At 48.2% G+C, this 12286-nt stretch overlaps 1 protein-coding gene across 1 annotated transcript; it reads left to right on the forward strand.

Moving 5' to 3' along the window:
- Positions 1-1317: 1317 nt before the first annotated feature.
- On the forward strand, positions 1318-9461 carry LOC117710842 (keratin, type I cuticular Ha6). The gene is made up of 8 exons (XM_034506098.2): positions 1318-1418; positions 5442-6094; positions 6717-6799; positions 7028-7184; positions 7658-7819; positions 7914-8039; positions 8195-8415; positions 8821-9461. Exons 2-8 carry the CDS (start codon positions 5636-5638, stop codon positions 9032-9034), a joined length of 1422 nt encoding a protein of 473 aa, XP_034361989.1. The 5' UTR covers positions 1318-1418; positions 5442-5635; the 3' UTR covers positions 9035-9461.
- The last annotated feature ends 2825 nt before the right edge of the window (positions 9462-12286 follow it).

Consider the following 12286-nt stretch of genomic DNA (forward strand, 5'->3'; position numbering starts at 1 on the left):
GAGTCTCTCACCATCAAAACCCAGTGAGACATTTCCTGGATCCTTTTGAAATATTAAATGAATGGTTAGAAATGTTTCTATTATGAGTATTTTTACTTCCTACCATGCTTTCTTCAACATTGTGTACCAGCTCCTATATATTAGTACTAGCATCTGACATCAGATGGCAGCACATTTGGCAGGAGCTCTGGAAATGGTTATTTAAAACAGAGTATATGGTAACTAGGCTTCTCAGGAGGAGGGGCCAAATATCCCAGGTGCTTTGCGTTTGAACAGGTTTCTTGTTATAAGGAATGAACAGTTTGTATGTGGGGAGATGAGGCTTGGCTGTGGGCGGGGTTCCAGGTGGGATCTGAAGAAGTCAGGGGACAGAACCAATTTTCAGGTGTCCTCTATGGTGGGGACTTCTCTAGGACCTGTGGGTGGGGCTCAGGGTGAAAACAGGTGAGATGAGAAAACCAGAAAAAAAAATCAAGCCTGAGCCAGCAGGCTGCTCAAAGAAGCCCAGCCATTGGCTGTCTTGAGTGACTTGGTTCTCATTGATATTCATTGGTAAGTGGTTGTCCCACTGGCTATTGTCTGACCTGTTTTCTCTGCTACCTTTGGGGTTCTTGTGGTGATGTGGTGGCCCATATATTTGACCAAAGCCTGGAGGAGCTGGACGTGGGGGTGGGGGTGGGAGGAGTAGATCCTTGCTGGGAGAGTTCATTTACTCCTTGGATATATCACAGCATACTGTCCTTGTATTCTCCCAGAATGAGAGTGATTTCTCAGAGACCCGTAGGACAATCAGGCTTTATCTAGGCAGAACTTCAGCTTTCAGATGGAAGCCTAGTTGATGGTAGAGACTTCATTTCAACAAAGATATCTACCAGGCTGTTGATCTTGAGGTTGTTGGTGTTCCAAGATTGGCTCAAGAAAAAGGATCTTTTCTGTTCCCTCAGCAGCAATTTTCTTCTTCTTCCTGTTCTCCAAAACAGAGTCACAGTGGTCAGAGAGCACTCTCTGAGACTGCAGTTGGTGCCTGGATCTGAAGGAACTTAAGGCAGAGATTTTCAACCTCTGATAGTGAGTCACAATCCCTTTGAGGATTGAACGACCTTTTCTTTGGGGTCACCTAAGACCATCAGAAAACACAGACATTTAAATTAGGATCCATGAAAGTAGCAAAATTACCATTACGAAGTAGCAGTGAAAATAATTGTATGGTTGGGGGTGACTGCAGCACGAGAACCTGAATTAAAAGGTCGCAACATTAGAAAGAGTGAGAACCACATATCTAGGGTAAGGGTCAGAGACTGGATTGAGAATCCTGGCCAAAGGGACTGCCGTACTCTGGAAGCAGGAAGAGACTGCCTCTTTGGCTGTTATCTCTAAGAAGAGAACAGTTGGGCTGAGCTGCAAAAGACAGCACTTCCGTAAGTGGCTGGGTGCCTTGGGGAGTGCATTTAACTTCGGTTCCTCTTCTGTGGGCTTCAGAGTAGTTTTGATTTCTGAAACCAATGACCTAATTTCTAGTTTATCAAGCTCCCTCTGAGATAGCTTTCACCATTCTGTGACTGGTAGGAGATCCATTCACTTGTTGGTAAGGCTGAGAGGCTCAGAGGCAGTGAGCAGCTTAGACCCCCATGTTGTCTAAAATTTTTCTGTACGGTGAGGTCTCCAGCTATTTTGGCCATAGATGTCATTTTAGCTTGGGCGTTCTGGGATGTCTGCTTGGTGTTCAGTGGGTGGCACTGACCTCTGAAGGAGTCCTTCTCAGGAACAGCCTGGAAAGGTGGGCCAGGCCTGCTGCTCAGGGAGTAGAGGGGAGGGAGGGAGGGAGCCTCTGTCATTTTCTTGGGGTGAGTGTGCTGGAGGCAGAGAGAAACCCTGAAGTTTGCAGATGTTTTGAAAGGAAAAAAAAAAAAAACCCTCATGGTGTCATGTGTTTGAACCTCTATAAACTTCTCTTTATTCTGAGGGTGAATGACAGGGACTAAGGTTTGGAGAATAAAGACTTAACCGTAGCAATGACCTACTGACTCTTAGTCTCCTAACACTTGTGAACAATTGACTGCAGGGTGTCTGAGGTGGGTGGAAGTCAGGTCACTGTCCAGGCCCATCCCCTGTTCAGATGGGATGAGCTGAGGCACACAGTGCATGGGGCTCACTCAGGCAGGGGTAGAGCTAGGCCCAGAGTCCAAGTTTCCTACTCCTTAGGCTAGTATATATTGGATTAGTAAAACATGCAATATTTTACTATAGTAAATATATAGCATTAGAAAAACTGTTAACAAGACAAATTGGTGTTATATGTGTTGAGGGTTTGCCTGGGTGGACAAAGACAGCAGACTCTGCCATAGTTTCCCCAGAAGACAAAATGGGGGGGGGGGAGGGTTAGAGGGAGCCTGATCAGGACCCCAGTCTCTGTCCTGATAGTTCAACAGTTGTCAAACAGGTATGGTCTCACCACCCTCCCCTTCCCAGGGCACATAATTAATGTCTGTAGGCAGTTTGGTCATCATAAGTAGGCCAAGAAGTAATGCAAGCTCTCCCTGTGAATGCAGAAACGGCATCTTTTTCAACATCTCTCTCACACCTAGAACAAGCTTGGTGCAATGTAGGTCCCACTGTATTTTCGCTGAGTGAATGAATGAATGAATGAGCAGGCCCAGTCAGCCTGGGAAAGCCTCCTGTACAACTGTGGCCTCCCACCTGGACCCCTTTGTAAGAGGAGCAGGGAGTTAGGGTGAGTTCCCTCCTACCCAGAAACCCAGGGCACTTGGCATGACAGGATGAAGGGGCAGGTAGGGAGAGTGGCATCAGGTGGTGGAGGGGAGAAATATCACAGACACTTTACAGTATGCAGAGTAGCCCTGAAGAACCCAGGATCGGTCAACCCACAGTGCCGACACTGCTAAGAAGCCCCAGGATAATCTTAGCCTCCCAGGAGAGCTGGGAGATAGGCAGCCATGAGGAAGTTGTTGGTGGGGCACCTAGAGCTGTGGGGGCAGAGGCTGATTAGTCCCTGCTCGCTCTGTGAGGAAGAGCTGCATGGAGCTGCTCTCAGGCACCTGTGGAGGTGTCATCTACCATACTGGGCGTGTTCCCCACAGCCAATCACCCTCCTTGAGTAATCTCAGAGGGAAGCGTATAAAGTGTTTTAAGAGGTTGAGAACCACAGCTTCAGAAGCACATAAATGCTTCCATAAATGCCAGCTTTGCAAAATGGCTCTATACGGGAAGAACAAGCAGGGTCGTCATCTCCTATAACCTGGGAAAGACCAGGGTTTGAAGGAGAAGAACAGAACTTATCTCTGGTCCACAGTTTGCAGAGTCTCCTCTCATGATTTGTTTAGGCGTCTGGTAGTATTTGGTTTTGTTCTTTTTATTCCTTCTTTGCCATTGGTCATATCTGGGATGTGTTCAGTGACCAGGAAGGTCTAAGTGGTTTAGGTTCAGGGAAGATAAAGACCACAAGGGAAGCAGTCTTCCAGCCTTGCCCAGGGCTCCAGACAGGTGGGTTCCATGAAGACCAGCTCACAAACTGTCCGAAGGACTGGTAATGGGGTACCTCCTCCTCCCACTGACATCATAACTGTGCCTAGTGGCCACAGAGACCACGGGAACTCCAGCAGAGTGTTTATACCCATGAGCCTTTGCTGTCCTTACCACAAATCACCACTAACGACTGTCTTTTTGACTAACCAGCACTTTCAAAATATGTAGGAGCTCTCAAAGCACATGTGTAGCTGTCTTTGGATCCTCCTTGTATCTGTGTGACATAGGTGGAATCGCACACTGATCTCCACTGCTCCCAGCAGGCCACCAAGGATCCCAGAAACGTAACATGCTCAGTGTTATAGGAAAAATGATTGACAGAGCTAGGATTTGAATGTTTATCTCTTGTCCCTAAATTCTAGGTGCCTTGAATCGGGGTCTAAGAGCCCTGGTTTCAGATTTAAGTATGGCCGCTCACTCTCGATTACCATGAGTGAGTGTGTGAGCAATGGACCACAGTTGGTGGAAGTTCCCTGGTCACGGTCAACCGTGTTCCATGATTGTTATGATTCAAACTGGCAGAGTTACAACCCTGAACACTGCAGGTCCACAACCACATTTCCCTCTCTTCCAATTTTCTTAATTTAAGATCCAAAAATTATGTTTACTTACTTTGTGTGTATGTGTGTACACGGGTACACGCAAGCCTGGTTCATGTGTGAGGATCAAAGAGAAACATTGTGGTGGATCCTTTCCTTCTACCCTGTGGGCCTGGGGATTGAATTTAGCTCATCAGGCTTGGCTGCAAGTGCCCTTACTCACTAAGGCATACCACTGGCCTAGCACACTTTCTCTCTTTTAAAATTTTATTCTGCAAATTCTCCTTCTTCCTCCTCCTCCTTCCCCTTCTCCTTCTCCTCCTCCTCCTCTTCCTCCCCCTCCACTCCCCTTTTCCTTCTTCTTTCTTCTTCCTCCCTTCCTCCCCCTCCTCTTCTTCCTCCTCCTCCTCCCCCTCCCCTTCTCCTTCTTCTTTTTTCTTCTTCTTCTTCCCCCCTTCTCCCCTCCTTCTCCTCCTCCTTCTCCTCCTCTTCCTTCTCTGTGTGTGATAGGTGTGTGAGTATAGATATGCTCACGGTACAGTGGTGTGTGTGTGTGTGTGTGTGTGTGTGTGTGTAGGTCAGAGGACATCCTACATAAATGAGGTCTTTTCTTCTACTTTGGGATCCAGGAATCAAACCCAGGCAAGCGCTTCTGCCTGCCAAGCCATCTTGCTGCCCCCCCCCTTACGTTTTAAATTAGTTTACATGGTATCAGGTTCTTTATAAAATATATTTATGTAAATAGACATTTATTTGTTTTGCTTGACTCTGCTTCCCACTCCTTTCTTCCCCCATCTTCCTGATCCCCACCCTCACTTAACACTTTGGCATTTCTATATTCATACCACATGTTCTATTAATCCCTTCACCCCCACCCTTTAAAAATCTCTCTTAGGGGTTTCTTGTCTGGCCTCTACACATACTCTGACATAAACACACAGGTGTAAATATCAGAAGCTAGGATCCATATATGGTAGAGAACACATGGCATTTGTCAGCTTCCCCACTCAACACAATACTTTCCAGTTCCATTTATTTTCCTGCAAAATCCCTATTTTTATTTTTCCTTATGGCGGAATAATATTCCATCGTGAACCCTTCATTCTCTGTTCATTGCTCTGGTGGCCCAGGCACAGATGAGCGGCTGTGGGAGTAGGGGACGGACAGAATGGATTCCTCAGGGGAAGGCAGGTAGGGAGGACAGAAACCAAATGTCATATGCAAGGCCACTCCCAGTTTATGAGGTCTGGGGCAAAGACTCTTTGAAGTGGCAATAAAATTCAGTCTGCTAGGGAATGACGATGGCTGAGAGTCCTGACTTAGCAAACCCAATTCAACATTTTTTTTTTCTTTTACAAGGAAAGAAATTCTGATGGATGGCAAAATGACATTATAATGAGATAGGCTTTCTGGGATCCGAAAGGGTTTTCCCAAGAGCTAAAGACTTGGAACATGCCAACACCCCATGAAGATTGTATATAAGCACCCCAGGGAGGCCTGGAGAATCCACAACCTGTGATCCTACCTATTCAGCAACCTTCCTCGCTAGCATCATGGCCACCCAGATCTGCACCCCGACCTTCTCTGCTGGGTCTGCCAAGGGCCTCTGTGGCACCACAGGGAGCTTCTCTCGGATATCTTCCATCCATTCCATGGGCTCCTACAGGGCCCCCAGTTTGGTTGGCACTGTGGGGTCCGTGTCCTCTTTCAGGACAGGCTTCTCTGGCCTTGGGAGCTGCTTGCCCGGCTCCTACCTGTCCTCTGGGTGCCACTCCTCTGGCTTTGCTGGGAGTGGAGGCTGGTTCTGTGAGGGCGCCTTCAACAGCAACGAGAAGGCGACCATGCAGGTCTTGAATGACCGACTGGCCAACTACCTGGAGAAGGTGCGCCAGCTGGAGCAGGAGAATGCACAGCTGGAGTCCCGCATCCGAGAGTGGTACGAGTGTCAGATCCCATACATCTGCCCGGACTACCAATCCTACTTCAAGACAGCTGAGGATTTGCAGCAGAAGGTAATGGGCCAGGTCCTTCTAGCTGGCCAGACAACTCCAGGAAGCTTTCCATTCTAAGACTCAGCCAGATGGGACTGAAGCTTACAGAGAATTCTTCTGGAAGGAGAGCTCTACTCTCTGGGATGTGGTTCCGAGGGGACCCAGGCTTCTCTGCTGGTCTGTGTACCCTGTTACCAGCCATTCTCCTATTTGCTTCATTGTCTTAGCTTAGGGATGGAAGGATCATGTCCTTTGTCCCCACTTGGTGTAGTACTGTATCCGACACCTTCTTAACTACTGGCTTACTTATTCTTCGTCCTGGAGATATGGGTATTACTATGCCCATCTAACATAAGTAGGCTGAATTTTGAAAGGCTTAGCAACTTGCCCAAGATCATATAACTAAATCAGATACCAGGTCTGCCTCACCCTGATATAGCCTACTGGGCTGGCTTGGAGGCTACAGAAGCCAGGACTGATGGGCCAGTGGTGTAATACCTCTTCTGGGTTATGCTCTCCTTCCATGCCTGGATATTTGGAGACTTTACCTGTTTTTAGAGGTATCTGTGAGCTGGGTTCCTCACCCCATATCTATCACATTGCTGGGTCTTTCCCAGTTCAGGGAAAACCTCTTGTTTTTCAGATCCTGCTGACCAAGTCTGAGAACGCCAGGCTGATATTACAAATTGACAATGCCAAGCTGGCTGCGGATGACTTCCGGACCAAGTGAGTAGCCCAACCAGGAGATGTTTGATCTGTGTCAAATCTGACTCCTACCTTTGGGAGCTGTGAGGTGGGAATAAAGCCAGATACAATTGTAAATGGGAAGACATGGTATAGGCCCTGGATCCCTCCTGCGACATGAGAAAGGGCCACTGTGCTTCCGACTCCGAGTTAGCTATGGCACAGGGCTTCCCTTGCTGCAGACATGGCAGTGTTCTGTGTGTGTGGTAGGTATGAGACGGAGCTGTCCCTGCGGCAGCTGGTGGAGGCTGACATCAATGGTCTACGCCGAATGCTGGATGAGCTGACCTTGTGTAAGGCTGACCTGGAGGCACAGGTGGAGTCCCTGAAGGAGGAGCTGCTGTGTCTCAAGAGGAACCATGAAGAGGTGAGGTTGCTGCCACATGCTCCTCAAGGTCCCCATGCTGCTGAGGAATCCCTGCTGGCCCTTGCACTTATTGTACGGCAGGAGGTGAAACACTTCATATCCATCTCACCTTCATAATGATTCTAAGAGTTAGCTCCCATCGTAAGCTCCATTTTACAGCCAAGAAGATGGTTATAAAGATGTGAAGTCATTTGCCTACATTTACACAGAGAGTACACCCTCAGCCATGATGCTAAAACTCTATTTGGATCATAGTGTCTGATAATAATTCTATTTGCTTGGTGCTGTGCCATCTCCCAAATCCTCAGGAGGGGGTAGAGATAGACCAATGGAGTGGGGGAGGGTATGTTCAAAGAGGTCAGATCTTCTATCTCATGGTACCCAAGTGAGGAATGAGTTTGAACCCAGGTCATTGAACCTACCAAGCCAGCAACCTTTCCACAGCCTCATGCCATCTTGCTTTGCCACTGCAGGAAGTCAACGCACTCCGTTCCCAGCTTGGGGACCGACTGAATGTGGAGGTAGATGCTGCTCCTCCAGTGGATCTCAACAAGATATTGGATGACATGCGATGCCAGTATGAGACCCTGGTGGAGAATAACCGGAGAGATGTGGAGGCTTGGTTCAACACTCAGGTGAGGCTGGCAATCCAGGATTACAGACTGTGGGGTGAAGATAAAGGAGGGACACTAGGTCTGTCCCTGTTCTGTATTCTCTCCTTCTCTGTAGACTGAGGAGCTGAACCAGCAGGTGGTGTCCAGCTCAGAGCAGCTGCAGTGCTGTCAGACGGAGATCATCGAGCTGAGACGCACAGTCAACGCCCTGGAGATCGAGCTGCAGGCTCAACAGAGCATGGTGGGTGGTCTCTGCCCATTAAAGGCTCTCTGACTTACTAGTGTGCTGGCCATCATGCTATTACAGGGCCCAACCACAACTGTGTGCAGATACCAGGACAGTGGGCATTTAGGGTGGAATTCCTTCCCCTCAATAGCTTTTCTTCCCCACTCTAGCGGAATTCTCTGGAATCTACCCTGGCTGAGACAGAGGCCCGATATAGCTCCCAGCTGGGCCAGATGCAGTGTCTGATCACCAATGTGGAGTCACAGCTGGCTGAGATTCGTTGTGACCTGGAGCGGCAGAACCATGAGTATCAGGTGTTACTGGATGTCAAGGCCCGGCTGGAGTCAGAGATTGCCACCTACCGCCGCCTGCTGGATGGGGAGGACTGCAAGTGAGTGATCCTGTGAAGCCTCCCCCCCCCCCCCCCCCAAGAGCTGTGCTGGGAGAAGGGCTTGACATACTTGCAGAGCTGAGTGGTTGTTACAAAGATGGAAGTAACTGAGCTAAAGCCATTGAAGATTCTTTCTGGTCCAGGTCTCTGGTAATGTTTAAGGGGGGCAACCTAAGCCAAAGTACAAGCCCATCTTTGACCATATTTTGGTGGAAGCTCCTAGTCTTCCTTCCTGCAGACCCAACCTCCAATCCTTGAGGCCTCAGAATCACTGAAATGCTCTGATATCACTCGCTGTGATTGCTATTGTCCTGCAGGACACCCCCTTCCCCATCAGAATACTCCCTCCCCCGTCGGTCTAATGCTCCCATGCCAAGTACATCCAATGTGATCTCATTTCTTCAGGCTTCCTGCCCACCCTTGTTCCACGGAATGCAAGCCTGCTGTAAGAGTTCCTTACATTCCTTCTACATCCTGCACCACGGCTGTACCCTGCACCCCAGCTGGGCCCTGTACCCCAGCTCCTCAAGTCAGCACCCAGATCCGTACCATCACCGAGGAGATCAGGGATGGAAGGGTCATCTCCTCCAGGGAGCATGTGGTACCCCGTGCTATGTGACCAGTCACCAGTGAGGCCTAGGCCACAGGAAGGAGGACACCTTGTGGCTCTTGGCAGCTAAATGACCTTATGCTTCCCTAGGGCCCTCCTTGCTTAGCAGGTTTTTCTACTAAAATTCATCTATTGTTTCTGGTCTTAACTGTGCTTTTTACGCCATGCAAAACCAGGTTTCCCTGGAAATATTTCCAATAAAGTGTTCTCTTGGCAAAGCAAATCTGACCCTGACTGATTCTGTTGATTCTCGAATGGTTAGTGTCCTGGGATGCTTGGGCATGGGATAGAGTAAAATTGCAGAGCGATCAAATGTTTTTAGTATTGGAGATGCTTCAGGTTCTGGTCACTGATCTTCATCTCAGTCTTGGTGGGTGTTGCCCATTGTTCGCTGATTAGCCTTTCCTCTAGGCATGTACCCTAAAACAGCCAAGGAAAATATAAAGGTTCCCACTCTGGTCTTCTTCAGCAGTCCCAATGGGATCAGCGGTCACTTCTCATTCCTTCCTACCTTCTTCCTTGCCCAGATCTTCTCTCCCTGCTTCCCAACATGGGTCAGTTCAATAGAGATGAGTCTCAGGGCCAACGAGAGAGGACCAATCTTTGGTAACCCAGTGTGAGCCCAACTACACCAAGGAGAGGAGTTGGGGTGAACTGGAAGGTGAAGACAGGAGTCAGGCAAATCCATGTTCCTAACATGGGAGCATGGGGATGATAGAGGACCCTAGAGGCACTTTCAAGATAGATAGGGGCACTTGAAAGTTCCGTATCATAAAGATACATTTGTACTCCGTATTGTAGAATGGAGTCAGTACAGAGATGTTGTTAGGAGCTTAGCACGAACGCATTGTTAATGGTTTGTCTGCTCTAGTGACCCCCAGCTCAGATGCCCTGGGCAGAGCACAAGGTTGGTTATGGTGGATGTTCATTAGACTTAGAATTTCAGGAAGCCCTTGAGTACAGACATCCACAGACTGAGGGAGCATTATAGGGATGGTATCGGCACAGACATCACAAGTCTCAGGACTGCATCCTACCACCTAACCAGAGGGGTGACCCTGAGCTCCAGAGTGATTGACAGCCTTTGTTTTCTCACCCAGTCCCATGCCCTGTGAAGTTTCTGGCTGAAGATGAAGCAAAAGGTAGTATCTTTTAAAAACTGATGTCAACCTATTACCTTTCCAGATCGTCATCTCTCCCAATAAAGTACAATATAGATTTGATTCTCGTTTCTGCTCGTTGGCCTCTGTGGTGACAAGGCAGCAGTGAATTTCCATATTCTGTTTGCAGGATGCATAGAATGGCAGGGACAGTGCCATGCATGAGACAGACATTATGCTATGTGAAGTGGAGCTCAGGGTGCTTGGATTCTCTTGGCTGCTCTGACCTGTGTGTGTGTTAATTGGGCCAGGCTCTGGACACCTGATGATCATAGAAGCAAGGCCTGTGAGAAGTCAGAAGTCTCATGTTGGCCCTTCTGCCTTCTCACCCACTTTCAGTTCAGAACACAAACCCAGCAGGGACTTAGCCCAGATCACAGAGCACTGAAAGGCTGCATCCTGGCAATTACCAGCTCTTCTGCCTTGGCTTCTGGCCTCTTGATGCCAAGAACACTGCCAACGCCACCATCACTTGGTGACTAAGCCAAACATGAGGAAGCCAGAGGCTCAGAAGAAGCGCCTAGGAGAAGATGTTCACAGAAACAGTGTTTGGCAGGGGTCACTCTGCCACTCTACGGCATGTGCCTAGGCTTGCCCAGGGACTCCTTTAGTCTTGACACTTTTTCTGTGAGTTGGAGCCTCTGGGAGCTCTCTGATGGGACATTTGTGTGTCCAGCATGCAAAATGTGGTGCTTACCAGAGTTTGTCTGAATAAAAAGGAAGAGTCTTCGGGCTATATTCAAACAGCCCTGTGTGATTGGGAGCGTTTGGCTTGTTTATATAGCATTGCTTCAATTCTTACTAAGTCCTTCAAAGCACTTGGGTTAGTGAAGGAACCCATGCTACGCTCAGACTCACCCACACATCACACCCTTAACTGCGGCCATTGATGAACAGACTACAACACAACATTGCACAGCAGCTGGAAGTCCTAGGACTCCCCAGTTGTCTCGACTCTTCTCCCACTGCTCTCTCCACGACATCAGGAGAGGGATGAAAAGATATACTTATATTCAGTGTGGTCAATTTATTCTCTGCTTTCTAGATACACTATCTGGTCCTCATTCAGATACTCATGCTTCAATGAATAAATTAGAAGCTAAGGCATGAGGAGCTTCCTACTGCATCCAGCAAATCGTATGCTAATGCACACCAGGGCTCAGTCGGGGAGGAGCAGGGGTGGAATTAGCTGCATCAACAGTGGACAACAGGCATGGCTCCTATGAATCAACCATCCAGTTGCAAACTTCCTTCTCTCATTTCCCAGATGAGCCCTGTGATAGCAAGAGCCCGTGTGGGGTAGGGCTTTGAGTTTCGAGCATGGGGAAAGCTTGTGGAATGTTGGGGTGATCAGGGAAGGATTCAGGGAAGATTTGTATTTGGTAGAAGCCTTCAAGGTTGGGCAGAAAAAGGAGAGAAGGTAGAAGATAGTTTAGAGTGTGGCCGAGTATGTGCGTGCCATGTTCTGGGGACGGCAGGGAGTACATCTGGACAGAGAACGGAGAGGGGAGGTTATCAGGCTGCTTGCTAAACAATGTTAGTTCTTGCTGATATGGGGTTCTGGGCAGCTTTTTTTTATTTTAATTTTTTTTAAAAATTATTCTAAGGAAAAAAATGGAGCAGCACAAGTCATAAGCTATTTCATAGCACGGAAACATTACTTACTTGTTGGTTTAAAAAATCAAATTATATAAAAACATCTTATCAGGATTTTCAGCCACACCTTTGAGTTGGCTCATTGGGGCTTGTCTCCCTTGAGCAGATGGCTTCTGTTTTCTGCTAGGGGACCTGGCTTGTTGGGGCAGGTGCTGTTGGTTCCTGTCTTGGGGTTTCTACTTCCTTATCTCTAAGGCTGGGACTAGCAGGAGGATTCCTTTATCTCTCCTTCTAGTCAATCATTCTTCCTTCTCTTCTTTCTTCTTCCTATGCTCTCTTCTTCTCAAAACCCTTTATTTCCTTATGTAACACAATCCCCCCATACACGCACGCACGCACGCACACTCACTCACACTCACTGTAAGACATCTAGAAGCACAGCAGTGTTTTGGACATTGCAGGGGCTTCAAAAGAAGTATGAGGTTAGCCCCCAGGGCAGTTCAGT

This window comes from Arvicanthis niloticus, chromosome 6 (genome assembly GCF_011762505.2).
Source record: "Arvicanthis niloticus isolate mArvNil1 chromosome 6, mArvNil1.pat.X, whole genome shotgun sequence".
In the NCBI taxonomy this organism is placed as follows: domain Eukaryota; kingdom Metazoa; phylum Chordata; class Mammalia; order Rodentia; family Muridae; genus Arvicanthis; species Arvicanthis niloticus.

Coding starts and splice junctions, on each gene's coding strand:
- LOC117710842 (XM_034506098.2), top strand. CDS start 5,636: ATGGCCACCCAGATCTGCACCCCGACCTTCTCTGCTGGGTCTGCCAAG. Junction 7,820..7,913: donor AGGCTTGGTTCAACACTCAG/GTGAGGCTGGCA, acceptor CCTTCTCTGTAG/ACTGAGGAGCTGAACCAGCA. Junction 8,040..8,194: donor TGCAGGCTCAACAGAGCATG/GTGGGTGGTCTC, acceptor TCCCCACTCTAG/CGGAATTCTCTGGAATCTAC.